This window comes from Periophthalmus magnuspinnatus, chromosome 16, assembly GCF_009829125.3.
Source record: "Periophthalmus magnuspinnatus isolate fPerMag1 chromosome 16, fPerMag1.2.pri, whole genome shotgun sequence".
NCBI classification, from domain to species: domain Eukaryota; kingdom Metazoa; phylum Chordata; class Actinopteri; order Gobiiformes; family Gobiidae; genus Periophthalmus; species Periophthalmus magnuspinnatus.
Genome location: NC_047141.1, coordinates 24,246,804 through 24,268,356, shown reverse-complemented (window position 1 = coordinate 24,268,356; position 21,553 = coordinate 24,246,804). Strand labels below are relative to the sequence as shown.

At 37.5% G+C, this 21,553-nt stretch overlaps 3 protein-coding genes across 5 annotated transcripts in view; all 3 read left to right on the top strand.

The window, feature by feature from the left end:
* aplp1 (amyloid beta (A4) precursor-like protein 1) overlaps nucleotides 1-14,386 on the top strand; it is a 32,489-nt gene extending 18,103 nt beyond the window's left edge. The window contains exons 2-17 of one of the 3 annotated variants that reach the window (XM_033980614.2): nucleotides 1,005-1,184; nucleotides 2,666-2,795; nucleotides 3,948-4,060; nucleotides 4,481-4,671; nucleotides 5,167-5,387; nucleotides 6,564-6,691; nucleotides 6,971-7,045; nucleotides 7,335-7,493; nucleotides 8,024-8,152; nucleotides 8,562-8,661; nucleotides 9,369-9,536; nucleotides 9,627-9,647; nucleotides 10,076-10,134; nucleotides 10,203-10,268; nucleotides 10,742-10,885; nucleotides 11,322-14,386. In XM_033980614.2, coding sequence (XP_033836505.1) covers nucleotides 1,005-1,184; nucleotides 2,666-2,795; nucleotides 3,948-4,060; nucleotides 4,481-4,671; nucleotides 5,167-5,387; nucleotides 6,564-6,691; nucleotides 6,971-7,045; nucleotides 7,335-7,493; nucleotides 8,024-8,152; nucleotides 8,562-8,661; nucleotides 9,369-9,536; nucleotides 9,627-9,647; nucleotides 10,076-10,134; nucleotides 10,203-10,268; nucleotides 10,742-10,885; nucleotides 11,322-11,420 — 1,983 coding nt within the window. In that variant the 3' untranslated portion in view covers nucleotides 11,421-14,386. Of the gene's footprint in view, nucleotides 1-1,004; nucleotides 1,185-2,665; nucleotides 2,796-3,947; nucleotides 4,061-4,480; nucleotides 4,672-5,166; nucleotides 5,388-6,563; nucleotides 6,692-6,970; nucleotides 7,046-7,334; nucleotides 7,494-8,023; nucleotides 8,153-8,561; nucleotides 8,662-9,368; nucleotides 9,537-9,626; nucleotides 9,658-10,073; nucleotides 10,135-10,202; nucleotides 10,269-10,741; nucleotides 10,886-11,321 lie in introns of all 3 variants that reach the window. The other 2 variants (XM_055227872.1, XM_055227873.1) reach the window with 2 other exon arrangements.
* The window catches only part of lin37 (lin-37 DREAM MuvB core complex component), a 114,527-nt gene that overhangs the window by 59,395 nt on the left and 33,579 nt on the right, over nucleotides 1-21,553 (top strand). The gene's annotated exons all lie outside the window — the stretch shown is intronic.
* Nucleotides 17,154-21,553, top strand: part of zbtb32 (zinc finger and BTB domain containing 32) — a 5,628-nt gene continuing 1,228 nt past the window's right edge. Inside the window, exons 1-4 of the mRNA XM_033980623.2 lie at nucleotides 17,154-17,196; nucleotides 18,374-19,297; nucleotides 19,710-19,783; nucleotides 20,682-20,831. Of these exons, the coding sequence (XP_033836514.1) occupies nucleotides 18,390-19,297; nucleotides 19,710-19,783; nucleotides 20,682-20,831 (1,132 nt within the window). The 5' untranslated portion in view covers nucleotides 17,154-17,196; nucleotides 18,374-18,389. The remainder of the gene's footprint in view (nucleotides 17,197-18,373; nucleotides 19,298-19,709; nucleotides 19,784-20,681; nucleotides 20,832-21,553) is intronic.

Sequence of the window (21,553 nt, the reverse complement as noted above, 5' to 3'; positions counted from 1 at the left end):
ACAGGGTTAGCAAGACGCCATGGAGAAAAAGTATTCACCTTTGTGCATTGGACAGAAGTAGTAGTGGTAATAAATAGTTACAGCCTTAGTGCTTTGCTAATTACAACCATTCCAATTGAAATTTTGATTTGATTGTGATCAGTCTTGGAGCCCTATTGAAAGCCATTGCATGTTAGTCTATTTCCCATCCTTTGCTGTGCACTGTTAATGTAGTGAAGTGGCTCACCGGTCAATGCGGCTGTATTAACACCTGACTCCAATCCTCTCTGCTGTTTGTTCCTCTGTGTGGGGTCCCATGGGTGCCTCCTGAGCAGGGCAACATATCCTGTGATCAATAACAACATCCTAGAAGGCCAGAGGAGGCAGAGCAGGAGGAGCTGTCATTTACATACCTTCTTTTTATGGAGCGTCCGGGAGTTCTCTGTGTTCTAAACCACCGAGCAGTGCTTTATAACACTGAGGACTTTTAACACTAACTGTGTGTAGACCCCACAAAGAGTAGTTATCATCAAGGCAATGGCTAAGGAGGATCCTAATAAACAAACTAATTAACAGGTTGTGTCTTGGAGGAGTTATTCAAGTATAATAGTAATAATAGTATAATATTTATATGGTTATATGATATGTTTTTAGTACTTGCCCTAATAGTTCTGTCACTCTAATGCAATTTTAATTTGAAACCTGGAGTCTGAAATCTCAATTTGGAAAAAGGTTTTAAAAATTGTACACTTTTGACAAAAAAATTTATGTTTGTTTGTTTATTTTGTTAACATTTATTTTCTATTGCTGGTCAGTGTTAATAAACTAAATAAACAGTTTTGAAAAATATCCCTGCACTGTCTCAAGAATCTAATTTAAATGCTACATATCTTTATTTGGCATCTCGCTTTGATACAGTGAAACTTCCCAAACAACAATTCTTTAACAATTCTAATTAGATTTTTTAAAATGATATACTATGGGACATCCCTTAACCTGGATCTCTCTATATCTTTTCTTTCCAGGGTCTAGCGATGAACGAGGTGAATGGGCCGGGCCTGTCTGAGCCTCAGCCGCAGATTGCCATGTACTGTGGCCGCGTGCTCCTCTACATGAACACTCAGACGGGACAGTGGGAGCCTGACCCCCAGGGGCGACAGGGCTGCTTCACTGAGCACAGCCAGGTCCTGTCTTACTGCCAGGAGGTGAGCCTGGACCATACAGAATGCAAGTCACCACACAGTCACTATACAGACCTATATTATCACCTTTGTTACTACACTCCTAGACAGATCTTTTAATGGAAAAACTAACAAAAATACACATTACTTGTTCTCTGTATACTGAAATAAGTCTCCAAAAATTATTTGGTAGGGTTGACCGTATATTGAACAATCTTACTAAATAAAATGTAAACAAAAAGTATTTTATTAACAATTAAAATGGCTTTCAATGTTTGTTTCCTCGACAAAAGCAGTACAATTTTGAATTATTTTTCATTTAACACAAAAAAAGAGTCCGAACTCTGCAAACGCTTTAACTGACAATTAAAAAGACCCAAACTGACAAAGTGGCAGCATCAAATGACTGAGTCTTTATTGAAATTTAGTAAACTGCACAGTTCTACTATCTTTTGCCATGTTTAAAGAATACACTTAGAATTAATAATATTTAGTTTTAGTTATTTTCAGTATTTGTTGTGTTACAGACTCACTGTCATTTAAAAATATATTACATGTAATTTAAAAGTTTGGATTTTTTCATGCATGTAGGACTAGTCTTCATTTCTCTCTAACTTATTGTATTGTGTGTATATAGAAATATATATTTACCATCAGTACCGCCATCTTTCCCTGTACTGTATGTTCCTGTGAAGAGTATTGCATGAATAATACAGCTATGATAAAAGGATTCTTGCTCCCTCTGCTGGTTAAACAGGGCATAACAGCCAGCAGTGACATTGATAACCTCAATAGACTGTAATAGGATTAACTGCTGCATTATGGTCTGCAAAGGCTTTCAGACAAAATCCTTCAATTTTTCTCAACTTTTGTGAAGGAAAACCATCTTTAGACTCCGGGTCAGTTTCACTATGTTTAAACTTCATCATGTTTGTGCTTCCATCTTTGACCTGAATTTGAAATGAAAGCAGCTAAACTTGAAGCTAATATATTCGTAGCTTTGTTAATGCTTTTGTTAGTGTCAAAAACAAAATGCTGCATGACTTTTTCCCTATTTGCCACTGCAGACTGGATGCATGCCCCTGTATGCACTGCTAATATTACTTAATTTCAGAATTTTTACATTGTTTTGAGTAATTTTAGTTTAGTTTATGTTTCATTTTAAGTATTTTTTTCCCTTTTTAAGCAGTTTACTAATAGCAATGAGTATTTATGTATTACTGAATACAATTTTTGACTTTTGAGTTTCGACTTGAAGTTTCATAGATTGACATACATACATTAAATCTGCATAGAAATACTAGACTAGACTTAGGCCTACTAATGTACCACTATACTCAAAACAAGGTACTGAATTTAAGTAATTTTATAAGAGTGATATTCATTATTTGCAGTGTGCTCTTTCTGTCTACCTTTGAGTGTCTCTCTAATGACGTCTGCTTGACCCCTTGCCCTCTGACCTTGTGTTCTGTCCCTGTTTGTCCATATTCTGCATGGACGTTCAGATGTACCCCAATCTTCAAATTTCCCACGCCGAGGAGGCAAACAAACCCGTCACCATTCCACAGTGGTGTAAGAAAGGCTGGGGCCACTGTCCGAACCGTGCCCCCATAGTGGTGCCTTACCGCTGCATGGGTAAGACACACTACACTGTTCACATTGAAATGTCATCAGAGAAATACTGTATATTTAAAAATGACTACTTTCAAGTCCAAATGTGGTATGCGTGTCATTTTTAGGTGATGATTGTACTCATAAAAAGGCTAGTTTTATTAGCTTGCCACATGCCATTTAACTTATTAGTCATGGTGTTTTTATTACAAAAAAAAAAAAAAAATACTGAAAAACATGCATTCTTACTGTGAGCAATCGCGTCTCCACAGGTCTGACTTGTAGCTTTCCCATGTGGCGTCACCTCCTCATGAACATGGAGATAGATCCATTTACTGGTATTCTGTGGAACACTCCAGACAAAGCAATAATTTCACATCTAAATTAATACACATTTTACATTATTGAAACTGAAAATGGACGCTTAAGCTATTGGCATATTTGGCATGTCAATCTCACATAAACCTATATTTTATTTAGGAATGCCATGCCATTATTTTACATGGCTGCTTGTCTAGTGTCTATGTCCCAGTTTGAATTGTAAAAGAGTTTGGTGTCTTCCCCAAAGTGTTCAGCAGTGACAGACTGACAGACATGAAACACCACAGTGAATCAGTACAAAAACATGGTGGAATGCTTCAGTGGGATCACAGCTAACCTCATGCCTTTACATAACCCATTACATAAAGCGCTGTCTGTATCTGAGCAAAGGGATATTTCTTCTTGGGGTCTACAGCCTAACTATATTTGTGTGATTTAATTTGTTGTACATTATTTATGCATTTGATTCAGAATTAAACTGCATATTTTAGCAGTTTCTAGTGGTTATGTCCACATGTAGCCACTAGAGGGACAAATTGGCCAACAATGTACATTAGATACAGCCTTGACACATAATGCTTTTCTTTTAGTGCATTATCTGTGGTCCTCTATATCCACTGGACTCTGTAAAAAGCAAGTTCTTATATATAGACAGTAATATAACACAATATGCAAATATAAAATAAGTAGATATTCTTATTCTTTTGTTACTGTGTCCATGATCCCTCAATGAGCCATACCTTTTTTCTAAGACAATTCTATTTTTCCAAACAAATGCCATATGTGTATGTCCTAGTGTTCTGCTTTAACATCCTAGTATTGCTTACTTACCTTTCCTTGTGTGTTTGACTGCAGAGGGGGAGTATGTGAGCGAGGCCCTGCTGGTTCCTGACCGCTGCCGCTTCCTGCACAAAGAGCAGATGGACATTTGTGAGAGCTACGTCTACTGGCACAACATCGCCAAAAAGGTGAGAGATCAGGGCAAACCAAGTTGAAACATGCAGTTAACTGTACATACATGGTCTGTGTACCAGCTAAATTGCCTTAGATGAAAATAAACATAGTTGCGTAGCCCTAGAGGTTCAGAATCTCACCTCACAGTAAGAAGATCTTGAGTTTGAGGATACTGGATATTTTTTGTGTGGAATTTGTGTGCTCGCCCTGTGCCTTAGTACAATTTCTCTGTCTACACAATTTTGTTGTTCAACATAAAAGTAACAAAAATGAAAACAATTTAATTACATGTTGCACAGACTATAATGCAGTATGAATGCTCAAATTACATGCGGTTTATATGCCCAAAATATCTCTTAAATCCTCAATTCATGTCATAACAAACCCCTACTGTGGATTAAATATGATTTAAAAGGCCATGCTGTGTGTTCTAGGCCTGCACAGCAGACAATCTGGAGCTCCACAGCTACGGCATGCTACTCCCATGTGGTGATCACTTCAGAGGAGTGGAGTACGTGTGCTGCCCGGGTCGAAGCACCTCCAACAAACTGGAGCTGGAGACAGGCGAAGGCCATGCTCTGCCCGAGATCATCACCTCACAGAGTGGAGGGAGAGTCAAGCCTGAGTAATTATTGACGCTCACCATAATTTAGCTTTATTTCTAGACATGAAGAATGATTTGGTTATTGTAAAGAAAATATGGGTATCCTACTGTTTATTATTCCTGAAGGTCTTTCTGTAACAACAGCACAAAAGGGAAGTGGGTTTTTTTGAAATTGTACAATGTGATTATGTAAATGTAACTCTCTCAGACTAGAAACAGGAATTAGTATAAGAAAAAGGAATTTGAAGAATCTGATTGAAAGTATAAAATATGCGGATTAACAATAAGCATTTTCTTGTCTCATCTTAACACCACATGCCAATTCATGGGTTTCAAACTCATGGAAAATGAACACCGTTGTCATAGCAATTAAGAAACAAAACTAAATATTCTATCTTTTGAATGATGAAACATGCTGAAAATGGCACCAAAGAAGTTGAAACCCATGAATAGAATGTCGTGATGTTTTTTTTAAACCATAATAATATAATTAAGATAAAACTTTGTCTTTATTAGCGTTAAAGTCCCTACTCCAAGCCCCTCCCCTGACCCTGACCTGGAGGAAGATGAGGATGAAGTAGTGGAGGAGGAAGAGGAGGATGAAGAGGAGGTGGAGGATGATGAAGATGTGGATGACAATGAAGAGGAAGAGGAGGTGGAAGAAGAGGACGAGGAAGAGGAGGAGGAGGAGGGAGCAGTGAAAGACCCAGAGGACTACGAGTACTCCATAGATTCAGGTCCGTACCAGACATCCGACTATCTGAACTTTATCTACAGTGAAAAAAGCCACACTCCATCGGCGCCTCTGAGCAAGGAGGCCCGCTGTGAGTGTCTCTGCTGTAGTTTGCCAAAGTTATTCACCAAGTACACTGTCAGTCAAAATATTAGACTTCAGGAGCATAGGCAAAAATGTTAATAATTTTACAAGTTTATATTAACACAAGAAGCAAAAAGCATATGTCAGTTTAATGTTCAGCTTGTATAGACTATGGAGGAGAAAAATTGACCATTGGCAGCCACTCTGACTCCTTTATTAATGGAAAAACACTTGGTTATTGTGCGCCAAGGTCAAATGTAATGACAGCTAATTTATCATCCTCTCCTGTCTCAAAGTGCAAGATCAAATTAACTCTACAGTTTTTGCTTAAAATTAAAATATATAGACAAACATGAAATCATATCCCAGTTATTATATAAATAAAAGTAAATAAATAAAAGATTACGTAAAAACATCATCATTTTTAAGCCTCATATCTACACAAGAGTTGACAATTTGCCTCCTGGTATCTTGATCTCCTTCTCTGGTTTGCTTTGACATTGAAAAGGTGAGAGCGTTTGCCTGTCTCCCAAACCAAATGATAGGTATTTTCCCCTTTCCACCTCCAAGTCAAGATAAAGATTATCTAAGTTTTAATCGGAGACACGCTGTCACACACACCATATCTGTGGAAAACCTTAGACCACCACATCTGATGAAGATAAACAAACACACAAAGTAGCACAGAAATACACCAATGGGCAGTGCTATTCAAAGTTTTTTTTACTTTGTTGCTAAAACTTCATGATTGGCTGGTATGGGTGGGTGATATTGACAAAATTGATTATCTGGCGGATTTAAGTAAGAAACAAATATGAAAGGACTTTAAATTACCCACAAAATTGCAGAAATATCACTTTATATTGCTTGTTTGTTTCATTTTAATTAGAATTGTCTCTTTTTGCAGATTTTTTTTTTTTAACTATTATCAATATATCCAATATTCAAATTTTGCTTCAACCCCCAAGCAACATTTATAGTTCGATATATTTGCAACCCCTTTTGCCTAATCTCCTTGGCACATGTTATTTTAAAGTGTACTGCTTGGCCCGTGTTCTGCATGCATGAGAATAATGAGGTCTTATTTTCTGTGTAGTGACCACCCCGAGGCCCACAGATGGTGTCGATGTGTATTTTGAGAAGCCTGTGGATGAGACAGAGCATGCTAACTTTCTCCGTGCTAAAACTGACCTGGAGGAGCGGAGAATGAAGCGCATCAATGAGGTAGGCTCACAACATTGACAGGTCAGTGGTCTCTGATTTGACAGTCCATCCATTGAACTGCCACAAGAGCTACACTTTCTCTCTCTCCTCAAATCTAATTTTCTGAATGACATTGCCACTGGCTTGTACATGGTGCAGTCAGAGAAGCAGATAAAAAGGTTCACATATCTCCATAAGTGTCTCATGAGGGCTACGAGGCATGGCTTAAAGTTCACTGTTGTTCAGAAGATAGTATTGGGTTAGATAGAATTATCTCATAAATCGTAACTGTGTTTGTAGATTATGAAAGAATGGGCTGAGGCAGACAACCAGTCAAAGAACCTCCCGAAGTCAGAGAGGCAGGCTCTGAATGAGGTAAGATTACATTACATAATTCATTTATGTGTGACAACCTTCAAGATTAAAATAAGAATGTGCATGTTTGGGGTAGAGCAGAACCAACACAAAATGGGACATGCAAACTAAATGGCTCATATTTTATTTCAGGCAAATAAATGTATATATTTTCTTTAGAAAAATGCTTCATAGCCTGCACCAGTTTGAATGCATTTGATTGTATTCTTTAGCACTAGTGTATTTGTGATCATTAACAGTATCTGAGAAAGGTAATGAATTTGCTTATTGACTTTTGTTTTCCCCTCAGCATTTCCAGTCAGTGCTGCAGACACTGGAGGAGCAGGTTGCTGGAGAGAGGCAAAGACTTGTAGAAACACATCTCGCTCGAGTCGAAGCCATTTTAAACAACAACCGCCGTTTAGCCCTGGAGAACTATCTAACAGCAGTGCAGTCTGACCCTCCCCAGGTACAATAACATTACACAAATAGATGTAGAAGACATTTCTGATGAGGGGATCTGCTGTCTGCTTTTCTCCATTGAGATGTTATTTGTGACTTCAGCCTCCTGCTATAGGAGATATTTGAAGACTTTTCACGGTTCAAAAGATATAATATTGTCTTAAATTGTTAATAGCTTTGACAATGGTCCTAATTTTTCATTGTTCTGAAACCCATGAAATGTTTAGCCTAGAATGCTCTACAGTATGGCATTAAACTTATCAATTTTGCATTTGTTCAATTTCTGGTATTGTATAATTAAATAATACCTTGAGGAGTATTTATTACTGTGAGCAGGGTCACCTATCCACCAATCACAATGTGTAATTTGACCTGGTAGCGTCGTCTCCATGGCAGTGGATATGTTTAACAGCGTGCTGCGGAACATTCCAGGCAAAGCAATAACATCTCCATTGAGACAACCAGTTGGCCAGAAAAGTTACTCGGTGTACCTTTGATGTACAGTTTATAAGTATTTTCTGTTTTTATGTCTCACAGCCAGAGCGGGTGCTGCAGGCTCTTAAGCGCTACATCGCGGCAGAGCAGAAGGATCGGAGACACACTCTCAGGCACTACCGCCATATTGTGGCTGTAGACCCCCAAAAGGCAGAGCAGATGAAGTTCCAGGTTAGCCCTTAAGTCTGAAAACTACATATAATTGTAAGATAATTGTTTTTTATACATTCTTGAGTGCATAAATTCAAAATATGCTCTTAAAGTTTAGGTTATTAACAAGAAAATGTATATTAAATTGGTATAATAAGGTTTGGGATTATTTGGTACAGGATAATTTAGAAGTAATGTATACAATTCATGGCAACTAAAGCATAGTATTGATTTTAGTCTGGGTCAAAGGTAAACCTCCAATGTAATGTAATGTGTCATCATGTCATACTCCTAATGTTAATGGATACAAAATGAACTTAAAGAAGTGTATAGTTTCTGTGGAGATTATAAATTTTCTTGTAAATGTCATCTGTCTTTTTGACTCATAATTTGGCCGTGTTTTGTAATATGTGGTCAAAATTCTGTACAGGTCTACACTCACCTCCATGTGATTGAAGAGAGGATGAATCAGAGCCTTGCACTGCTGTACAAAGACCCCACACTGGCCAAAGAGCTGCACAATGATATCCGTAAGAACTATTACTCAATCTGGGGTTTAAATTTGTTTCACATTTGAGTAGATCGATTTATGGGAAATATTTAAGTGCACATTTCTCATAAGCACAACAATTGTGATATTTAAATATCATTTTAAGCACACATTGATGTCTACAGTGCATATTTTAACAGCGAGAGAGAGAGAGAGAGATAGCTTAAACAGGAAGCTGTAAGAAGATTTCAAGATATATATGTATATTTTTTATTATAAGATTATATTTAATGTAATGTATCTAGCTTTTACAAACCCTTTGGCATGCTAATAGTATATACATACATTACTTTTGTGTCCAAGTCTTATGTGAAAAGATAAAAGGTTTTCTTATTAGGTCAAAACAGCATGCGGTGTTCTGATTTTTGTCTTACATAAAAACTCATTTATTAGAAAAATTTGGTTAATAAGGTGAAGTACACTTTATTAATATCTGGTGAGGGAATTTCATTCTCTGCATTTTACCCATCCTACAACCAGTGCCATTGGGGCAACCTGTCAGAAGCAGTGAGCTACAGTACTTGAGGACACATCTCCAGATCTTTAACTTGGCTTAGTCAGGATACCTTCATTGGAGGCTTTTGCCTGTTGTGCATGTTTTGGGTTGATGGAGGAAAGCGGCAGCTTCAAATTTTCAAGTGTTGTTCAAATACAAACACACTGATTTTTGTCTTCCTGACTGTACAGAGGAGCTGGTGAAGGCAGAGTTAGGGGACATCAGCGAGCTCATGACAACTTCATTCTCTGAAACCCGCACCACTGAAGAACTGCTCCCTGTGGAGAGTGAAGAGGTGAAGGATGACGAAGCAGAGGAAGAGGCCGCCTTCCAAAACAGGCCCTACCCCCCACGTATAGGTACACACACTTAAACTATTGCTGTCCAAGTTATACTGTAATAAAATATGTGACAAATAGATATTATTATTTTTTTCTTTCTATTTACAGATCTACAGTCTAATAAGAAAGGTAAGCTGCTTTCTCAAGTAGAATTACAAAGTAGTTATTAAAGAAGTTATAAGGAATTTACAGTGAAATTGGGGAAACCATTACTCAAATAACTATAGGAGTAATATCTGATTTATAATATGAAGAACAAAATATTAAGTAATCCACAAGCAACTTTCTCACAGTGGAAAAAGTAACCAAACGTTTACTTTTAACTAAGAGTACTGTTGTAATGCTAAAATGTATTCCTCAAGCAGACTGAAATATGGTGTCTGAAAACTACTTAGTGAAGTACACTTACAACAAATAAATGTATTTAAGTATTACTACTGTGTACATTTTTTCAGCACTTGACTAAAGTAGTAGAAAATAAGTTGAACACATTTAAATTGCATTACATGACCTTTCCACATTTCACTTCTAACCATAAATACATTTGTCATTTGTAGTAGATGAATATGATGACAGCACGTCTGAGAGAGGCACTAACTATGAGTATGAAGAAAAGGTAGGGGATTTGAACTGCAAAAATCAGTATAATATGACTCAAGTCTAAAGTCTTTGATTGTGTTGTAGAGTAATACCTCTGCTGAACTCAAGCTTCTAGACTCTAAACCTCCAGAGATTGAAAGAGATGAACTGGTAAGAAATTAATCACGTTTATACAATTACAGGGGTGTTAATTGCGTAAAAAAAACCTTGAAAAAAATGCGTCATCTTTGTCTGGTGGAGGTAAGTGAACGTTACAGTCAAAGCATTAACATTTCCATAGAGTCAAGCAGGTGGCAGACCCCCACCTGAAATGTTACGTAGTGGCCCTTTATGTAGTGTAATGTATCCTAATATATCAGACACATGCACATTCCACTCTCTGGTATGGGATGCCATGGTTTGGGTTAATTTATGTGTAATTTAATGAAAAATAAACTAATAAAATGATTTGATAGCCTTCTTTGAACGCTCATCATCTCAGTGTTTTTTTCAGCTTCTTGATTGGTTGATAAATATTAAATTGATTATAAATGCTTTGCTATATGTTCTGCCATGTAATATTTCTCACCACAATAATTATTTCAAATTTTGCCTAATATTTTATTTCTCTTCCCCCCTCACAGCAGCCCGATGCCTTGGAGACATTTAACCGTGGGGCAATGGTGGGGCTGCTCGTGGTTGCAGTAGCCATTGCCATGGTGATGGTGATCAGTCTGCTGTTGGTGCGCAGGAAGCCCTATGGCACCATCAGCCACGGCATCGTCGAGGTGTGACTTTCATATGGTTTAGTGGTGTGTGGATAATCAAGAAATGGTATTGTGTCGTTTACTGATGTCACAGTACAACAGTAAACTAACAGAAATGTAAAAATACTTAAGTTAGCGTTTATCATTAATACCTTATTAGATGTGTTTACACATAGTGGCCTTGCACCTAAATTAGTTGTTCCACTGTTTTTTACTTCATCATTTTGGCTACCTTTTTACCAGAAACATAGGTTATTACAATTGTCTGTTCTAAATCTAATTAGATTCAGTGTCCAAATAGAGGTTAGTGGTGTAAATAGCACAATATTAAATTTAAATGTTAACTGTGTAGTGGTATATTATTAGTCATACAGGGCCCCTCGTTATAACTTGATGTGCTTTCTAAATGTGTGTGTGACATTTGCCTTTGATACTATGAAATGATTTCCCACCACAGGTCGACCCCATGCTCACACCAGAGGAGAGGCAGCTCAACAAAATGCAGAATCATGGCTACGAAAACCCCACCTACAAATTCTTCGAGCAGATGAACTGAAGAGGTATCAGTGACTGACGACGATACATGCCCAAAACCCTCCCTGTGGACAGGTGGTGGTCGGACCACTCTCTGTGATTGATGACAACTTAAAAATAACTGCTTAAAGTCTGGGCTGCGACCCAAACCCATTGTAAATGAACAAACTCATCTATATCAGAATGTGAATATTACCAAACACTCATCATCTATTGTCATGATAAAGGCCATTCTCCTTTCCATAGCGCGCCACTTCATTTCATACACCCCTAAAACTAGGGATGGGCGATATATAGGATCCAGTATTGTTATCTGCGATATTGGAGGGTTTTCCCAGATATCATATCGGTCCGATATTGAAAATTTAGCCGATATTTGGCACCAATATTTTTCTAAGCTGCCCCAGTCTGTGTGTGCCTCTGTGTCATTTCCAGTTTGTCCTGCATCAGATTTGTCTTTTTGACCAGACTACTGAGTAAAAATGGAAATAGAAGAGCAATTTGGAAAAAAACATGCATGTTTACATACACATGCTACAAAATATTTTATATCCTAGATAAATACATTTTGTTATTATTTTTACAAAAGTGAAAATGTATTAACTTTACTTTTGGTAAAAATCAGTTTTCCACCACAGCAGCAAGACAAATATTGGATCGTATCGGCTCAAAAAAACAAACAAAAAAAAAACAACATATCGGACCATCCCTACCCAAAACATCTTTCAAAACCAAATCACTCCGGTGGCATGACTTGATCAATTGTTCACTACAATCTGAAGTTGAGTGCTGCATAATGCTTTATAGTATTTATTTTTAGTAGTAATATCTTTGTTAAATCGTACCACAGCTAGATATAGACCTATTTATCAATGTAGATGAGTGCAAGTTCGATCCTGCTGTCAAAGTCACTCAGTGGAGGTCATGTATATGTTTTAACTATAATTTCCCTCCATAGGAAAATAGTGTAAAATTGGGACACTGAGAATGGAGATAATTACTTTGAATGTGTGAGGAGTTTATGGTCACTGGCTTTATTGAGTACATGGTAGTCTAACTGTGTCGGCAGTGCGAAAAGCCCTCATAAAAACCACTACTTTTGCGTTGGTGAAGTTTTGATTGCTACCTAGAGACCTGTATACAAGCAGACGTCTGTTTTAACTTAACAGAAGCATGACAACTTGGTGTATGATGCTGCCGTATTTATTTGTGTTGTTCCTATCCTAGCTTTTAACAAGTTTGGGAAAATTGTCACGGTTTTCAAATGGACACTGTAAATACCGTAAGATACTACTAATAGTTGTAGACATTTCTGTTCTTAATTTACAGTGGTGTGACAAGACATAAAAAAATAGTGCATTGTGCTGTTATGAAGAGGAGAAACATTTCCTTACATGGCTGATTGAAAACGGACTGTTGTAAAAACCAGCACAAGACAACGACACAGTACTTCTTTCTGAATGTATTTAAGGTTTAGAGACTCCATCTTCTTTTCAGTGATCTATCGTAGTTACTATCCAAACCTCCTCCCCAGTAGCAGCCTGTTCATTCTTTATTACATTGGTGCATATAGGAGCACTGACTTGTGGGTAATTGGCAGAGATGTGGTGCTGTTATCACAACACTCGAGCAGGACAAGGTCATATGTATACGACTCTACTTTGAATGTTAGCACTGTAAAACAAATTTGACTACTTTCTTCATACGGAGCTCATTGTAGTTTGCCACAATCTAAGAGGGATTGCCCCTTTCTTCGGGTGATCCTGCAGCTTTCGTGTAGTACTACTTGCTTTATAACAATTTGGGTTTGTCTTTAATTTACTTTGTTCACGGCTTAATATTGTAACCTGTTCACAGACAAAGCGATTGACACAGATATCAGCGGTGAGATGTATTAGACAGCAAGTGAACATTTAGTCCTTCAAAGTGTTTTAGCAGGAAATATGAGGGGGGCTGGGTTTTTTTTGATCTGCAGCAGTGATGAGTGGTGAACAAGCAACAAATGATGCATAGGAAGAGTGTAGCCCAAAACAGATGCAAACTGTCAAATTGCAGAAGAAGTCCATACATAGAACTTGATGTTGGTTGGCGTCGGGACAATACAAAAAGGTGATAGGGTTACACCTGATCTATAATCACACATTTAAGAGATGTTTGTACCTTGACCTTTCGCATTTTCTCTTCTCATCGTCATCCATTTTGTGTTTCTCTCGTAAAGGCAGGTGGAAGGTGCATTACAACACTCAAAGAAAGAGTCCTCATTTGGTGTATAAATTGTACAGCTAGTGAATGAAAACCTGTATGTTCACAGTTTACGTCCATGAACTTGTAATAATAATACTGAAATCATAGAGGAGAATAAGCTTGCCTGTGTTTCCCTAAAAACACTCAAAAGTTTCCTACCAGCATTTGAGACATAAAAGGAGTGTGCTGTAGTTACCAGACCACATTTGTATGTCTCTTGAGTTCATCTTGGCCCTTCCTTTTAAATCCCCAATCAACTAAAATCAAATATTAACCAGGATTTTAATTGCTGCATTAATGCCTTTTTCAATGCTGTGTTTTGGATGTAATTTTCTGTATTTTTTATTTGTATGTAATAATCATTTTGGGTCATATTTTTGATCACATGTAATGCAATTTAGAAACTTGCGTAACTGACATGTTTGATAATGTAAAATTTAATGTGTGGTATATACGGCCTAATTGAGAAGATATGGCACTAAGCACAACCAAATTTGTCCATTTGTGTTCATGTGGTTCACTTTTAACAACACTGTCTGATTTCTAATGTATGCGGCTTTAGATGTAGAGGCATCAGTGGCATCATGAGAAGAACTGATTTAGTTTTTATTAAGATTAAAAAAAGGGACAGACAGATATTCTAATTTGGTAAAATGCTCTCTGTTGTGTACCTGTATTTGCAAGCAATCGGAAGTATAATACTGGTCAAGCTAATTAATAGTAATAAAAATAGATGACCCATTAGATACTGTGTGTGTAATTATTTAACACCTTGTACTTGTCATATATCTGGTTTTCTTATTTTTATAATATATTGTTTTGTGGAATAATATTTGTGCTAAATATTTATCATAGTTTTACATCAGTTAAGAGGCAGTTTGTAAAGAGAAATTTGAGAAAAAAGTTTAAAATTACAGGGTTTAGTGCTGATTCTAAAACTGAATCCCTTTATTCTTATCATCAATACAAAAAAAATCTAATCAAAATCAAATCAAAATGCAAGGAACAATTTCCATACAAGGAACACATTTTTCTGACAATTTAAATATTGAGTATTTAAATAAATATAGGCCTTTAAATGTACATTTTCTCCTTATTTCAAACTATTGTAGCACTGGTAAGTCTTATTTAGTCCTATTTAGACCTAGTTTGGATCCGGTGGTCCCCAAAGATACTAAGCATAAAATGTTCAAGAACATAGGACCATAATGAAACCTTGACAGTTTGAGAGGGGTGAGACATGGGGAAACTCTTTAGCTTACTCATAGTGGAAAGTCAACTTTTTATTTCCAAGATTTGCCCACAAGAATACTTTGGAAATAGAAACTTATTTTTTTAAGTTTAAAATACAGATGTGTTGGTTCTGCACATTTACAAATATTGTCTTACCGATAACTAATCCTTCTAAGTAGCTTAGAAAACTTAAAAAAAAATAAAAATAAATAAAAAATTGGAGCAATGATTTCAGATGAATAAATTAAACATTGGATAAGGTTTACTATTATAGAATTATATCAGTATCAGTCATGCAACCATGCTGCTGGTTTGTGTGATAAGAACATAGTAATGACCTGATTTGGCTGAATATTTCTTTATTTTTCACATGGTCTTGACACAGTTCTCAGCAGAAATCCATCAAAGCTTTTGTGTAGGCTCCTTCTCACCACAAATTACTGAGAACCTCTGAGGGCCAAACTCAGGTTCAATTGTTCCAGGCCACAAGGGTGCCGGGTAGTCCTCCTTACCCCCTTTACTGTGAAGTGGCTGTACAGTGCAGCCTACAGAGTACACAGTCATTCTGATAGTGGTTGCTCTCAAGTCTGTTGTTCACTCACCGTTGTGGTATGATCGCAGTGTCACATTGCACATTGCACAGCGTGGATCAGTAGCACTTTGATTCATTCAACAAAACAACAATATGAAACCTCTTTGTTTGCAAAGATTAAAGTCTTTTTTCTGTATGACAAACGTCACTGCGTAGACAAGTCCATTTAAATAAGAGAATGGCATCATTTTTAGGCATTGCGTGTGGGTGCCTGATCACATATTTGTTTGCAGTATATTTACCATCACTAGAGTCTACCTCAACCGTGACAGTGAGTAAACCCAGTTTAGGGGGGTCAGCTCTCCGCAGGGGCAGGTGTAGTGGAGGGGGGAGGGAGCAGACACTACACATATTACTGGTAGGTGCTACTTTCATTTAACACCACATGACATTTAAGAGCTGCTATCATGGTAATTGTTTAGAGAGTCGTGGTTTAAATACAATCCTCAGTTGACCCAGAGTGATGCACAATGTAGAGTGTTGCATCTCATGCATCAAGTGTGATAATAAAGTTATTAAGAAACAGTTGTGGTTAACACTACAACTATGTTCCGCTCCAAGAGGAAAGTGCTTTGGAAACTGATGATGTCCATCTTTAAATAAACCTGATAAATCAGACTGATTCTCATTAAGAATCACAAATTCATTCATTAAAACACAATAGAAAAAAAGTTGAAAACTTAGTCAACTGAAGTTTAAACAGAAGAAGACATTTTTCTTCTCATCCAAAACATTTCCTCAAATGCAGTCACAAAATGTTCTTGTTTTTATTTTCATTCTGAAGCTTAAAAAAACTTTGTTCTGCTCATATTTAATTCTGAGACAAAATAGGAAAGATCTCTATTGCCCAAAATGCTAAGATTTGCACATGCTAAAAAAAACACATGCTCAATAGGTAGAATCCTTCAGCAAGGTGCTCCTGACCAATACTGTTCATCAGCTGGAGATAGAACTGAAATATGCAAATATACCATTTACTGCGTTTGCTGTGTTTTCAGATATTCATTGGTATTACTTAACGATGAGTAGTTTGTCTCTGATTTGTGGCGGCACAGGTTATTTGCCCCAAAATATTTTTTTTCTTTTAAATTTAAATGCTCAACCAAAAATAATTTGTTTTACTGTAGGTACCGACTGTGCACTTGCATTAAGTTGTGTTGTTGTTATAACATAGTACATTTTGTTGACAATAGTCCCCATGGTCTTTTGTTATTCTCAGAGATTCGCACAAACCTCAACATTTGTTGAGTAGAGATACTAAAGTGACCTATTTTTCACACATTTTGACACCTAGTTTTGGTGATGCATATATTTGAGCTTGAAGCGTAGTTTCAGTGCAGTCTAACTTGAGCTGCCTGTACCAGCAGCCTGTTGTGTGTTTGCTTCCTGTCTTTGAAGTGGTTTGTGTCTCTAAACTGAACGGCCTATTAATGTAGTGACCAGCAATAGTCCATACAGCAGACAGCACCACTGGAAGTCAAAGGTCCAAAACCACTGCCCCATTTCTATCACTCAGTCTCACTAATATGTTACTTTTATAGTAGATATTCATCTAACAGGGATTAAAAATGAATCTGTCTGAAAGTGAAAGACATGCCTTTGGTGGCGTAATCAATGAACCAATGAGATAAGGTGAAGAGGAGGGACTAGAGGAGAGGGACTTGAGTCTTCTCCATCAGAGTCATCACAGGCCTGACACAAGAGCAGAGGACTCATCTCCAGTGAGAAGGTAAGGGACACCTTCACTCCATCAGTCACTCATTCAATATAGACTGCAGCTCCCGAAATGTTTTAGCCCCCAAAATAATCAAGTGAACAACTCAGAACCACGACTGCAAAATATTATTTCTAGTGTGGAAACTTTCAAAAATGCATGTATTAATAAGTACATTTATTTGAGTAGTTTATTAGTGCTGCAGTGACTTTGACCATATTTCACAAAAATATATAGTTTCCTATTAAGATATAAAGATATAAAATATGCATTGCCATTATTATGAAATGTATCTTGGAAATATCCCATGACCCCCCAGGGGTCTCTTTGGGAACCTGCGCTAAACAACCAGCCATGAAACAACCAGCATGTTAGATTTAAATGCATTACCCAATAATAAAACCTAAAACTTCGGTATTTATCAGGCACTGGAAATGTCTTATCACCCTTGCATGAGAGACGCTCGCCTGACACTTACTGATATGTTTAGAATCATCCAAATAAAACATGATATTTAGTCATGATAAATATAACTGTATGTTACAACAATAATTCCAATATTAGATGCAGTGCTGATATTGTTCAGTCAATGTGCATGAAGCAGCTTATAATTTATTTAATTTTATAGTTGTACATATTTAGTATTAGTGTCAATAAATACTGCTGAATACGTTGATGCCGTGATGGATTATTTAAAAAAAAGGCAATTAAAATGTATATTATTTTGTAACTGTTATTTGTAATTACTTTAAAATAAGGATATTCTTTACATAAAAATGAATTCAAACCATTATCAACTGAATTGGTATCTGAAATTATAGTTGCAGTTTATATGTAAATGTGCATTAAGGCTTCCCGTCTGTTTCATGGCGACATAGGGGCGTACAGTTCTCCTGCATCACTATTTTGTTGATGTTGTTGACATTACATTTTTACTCCAATTTACTCGTGAGTACAGTCATTTCTCATAGTTTCATAAACTTTTCAGGTTTGTGGCTTTTCAGTGTGTATGAAAGCACGAAAGCTCAAATGCTTCTTATACTTTATTTCCACAGAATATACTTACAACATTCGGTTAAGGAAGTGAACATTTAAACATAGTTAAAGCCACCTTATTATTATTAATTTAAGTCCATAATCTGACTATGATTTTACATATTAGTTGATAAAACTCACAGAACTCATGTTTCAGGTGTGTGACAGAGAAAATGATCCGGCTCAATAACCCCCAGTACTTCCACTTCCTGCAGAGAGCTGATGCCCTGAGGCATTCGCGCTCTCTGTGTGACGCTGTCATCTCTGTGGACGACCACACGTTCCATGCTCACCGTGTGGTTTTGGCCTGTGCCAGCAGAACTCTGGCCCACCTCATGTCTCAGGACCAGGACGGTCCCGTACAGTGCACATTGGAGCACCTCTCCTCACACACATTCAGACAGCTGCTGGACTTCATCTACTCTGAGACACTGGAGGTGACAGAAGAGGACCTGCGGCTGTTGCTCCTGGCCGCACAGAAGCTCCAGATGAGGGGGCTGGAGGAGCAATGCAAGAGCCTGCTCAACAGATTCCAAACAGAAGGCAAAAACAAAAGCGCAGAGCTCATTAAACCAGAAACAGAGGGTGGCAGAAAGGTTAAAGAGGAACAATCAAACCCCCCACATAAGCAGACACACGGCTGCACCACAGAGGAAAAGAGCACATCTGACTCCTCTTCTTCATCTCCTCAGAAGCTCAGTCTGTCTGCTGCTGTAGCACAGCGTCAAAGGGACAGCGTCATCACCTCCAGCTACAGACCCTTCTCTCCCTGGACATTTCCAGCGCACATGTGGAGCTCAGTGAGCACTTTAAGACAAATTGCTCATAATTACTCTCTGATGTCTGCTCACTCAGTTTCAGACAGCTTCACCTGCCCCCTGTCTATGCCCTCTCACCGCGTCCTGCTCTCATCGGCCTTTCAAAGCCCAGCCCAGGCATCTGTGCTGAGCTACTCGCACTTACATTCACATTACTCCACAAACACTGGTCCTCTGAGGGCGGGGGGGCTCCTCAGACAGGGGCTGCTCAAGAGGAGGAAGCACAGAGTCCTTTCTCAGGACAGTCGGAGCTGCAGGACAAGGTCAGTAGAAAAGCTTTTGTTGATCATTTGAATTCTTCCTGTTCCACTCAGACATCACCATCCTCTACTCAGTTGTTCCCTGGAGGCAGTGACAAGCTTGACTCACTGCTGTCTGCGTAGATGTTTTTGAAGGGACCTCTATTTTCCATACACAGTCTCACCTGCAGTTTATCACATTGTAGACCATATTCAAAATGTTCTGTCTTACCAAAAGGGGATCTCCCATATTTTCCCCTTTCAATAATTTTAGCATATTTCCTACTGTACACCATAGACATCCATGAATATTACATGATACTGTAGTTAAGGGGGTTTCAATGTACTGTCTTTTTACTGAGACGTCACCCCTGTTTAATTCATATTACATTTTATATCTGCCACAGGTTTAATAACTATGATTCCTTCTCTATAGTCACATGGATGTTGCCAAAGCAGACACAGGAAGAGACTGCCAGCACTGCTCAGCACAGCCCCAGGGGTCCACAGGTGCGTCCAGCCCCACTACATATTACCGTGGACTTAGAGGTAATATCATTTTCACAGCATGTTGTTGTCATGACCCTTGGCCAAGGCTCCAGCTCCGAGCTGCGCAATGGAAAGTGATAGAGTTGTGGTTTGAGCGCACAGTGCAGCAGGAGCAGTATTGTGGTTACAACTTACAGCAGTGTATATGCAGTACAGTATGTACTGCAGAGAAAACCCCAATAACATATGCACATTATTTTTAAAATCTAGAAATAGCAGATAACAGCCATAACAATACACCAATTTGTCTATATATGTGATGTCTAATGTGCTCTTTATTGAGCAGCTTGTTTTTACTATCAGCCTGATCATGATCTTCATCTGATGTGAGATATCTCTGTGGAACAATTTATGCACTTTGGAAACTTGTGACTTTATGACTCTGTACTATTTTATTTTATTTTTTATTTTTATCTTTAATTGCACAGAATAATTAGAATACTTAGTTGCATGTGCATCTGGCAACTGAGCTTTGGTGAAAATGAAAAAGTTTAGAAGTGTGTAAAACAGTCTGTTTGAGCCACGAGTTTTGATGTGGTTAATGCTGTTTCTGTCACTACTGAAAACAAAGGTACAAAGGCCGGGGTTAGGATGTAGAGTTACAATCCTGCACCTCTATTTAGGGCCAGCAGAAGCCCGGTGACCAGAAATGCTCGCACATGAACCTGAAATTTGTCAGTTCCATCCTTACAGTATTGAGCTTAAGCTCTTGGGCAAGGCGTACCATCTGCCTTGCTGTTGTGAATTTGTAAGTCTGGGATTACTGGTATTTGGAGAGGTTGAAGTTGGGCAAACATAATCATTCTCTATGTCTATGAAATCATTTTCATCATTTTACTAAACCGTAAACCATTTGCAGTTTGTAGATTTTGTGGCAGAGATATGACAAAGCCTGGTATTCGCGCACATGAAACAGAGCGGCGGCTGGACAAACCATACCAATGTAACCACTGCTCCAAGAGGTTCAGCCTGAAGCACCAGCTTGACACGCACAACCGCGTGCACACTGGTCAGTGCCACCTTTCACCTTTGTATTATTATTATTATTATTATTATTATTATTATTATTATTATTATTATTATTATTATTATTATTATTATTATTATTATTAATAATAATAATAATAATAATAATAATAATAATAATAATAATAATAATAATAATAATAATAATAATAATAATAATAATAATAATGTTGTTGTTGTTGTATTTTTCTAGCACATTTTGTAAGTTAAGTAAGTTAAAAATAGCATTAACCAAAAGCTTTTAAGTCTGGTTTTAAACACAGCAGCAGATTCAGTATTTTTGATGGTAGTTGTCAGAGAGATCCAGAGACGTGGGGCATAGTACCTGAAGGTGCTCTCACCACATCGGGACTGTGTTTGTGTAACTGTTAAAAGTTCTTGATTGGATGAATGGAGAGCTCTGAGTGGAGTGTATTCTAAAAACATGTCAGAGATGAATAAAATGTTAAAATCAAACCAGGGAAATGAGAATATAATTTGTGTAATGTGCTCAAACCATTGATTTTTTGTTAAAATTCTAGCAGCAGTATTTTTGAATGAACTGGAGTGTGTGTAGTGACTGATGAGTAAGCACCGCATAAAGTGCATTGCAATTGTCTATTCGACACAGGTTTTGATCTTGGAAATTTTCCATAAATGCACAAAAATGATGTGACTAATGTTTAAAATGTTTCTTCATGACCTTTTTAAAAACATTCTCATTGT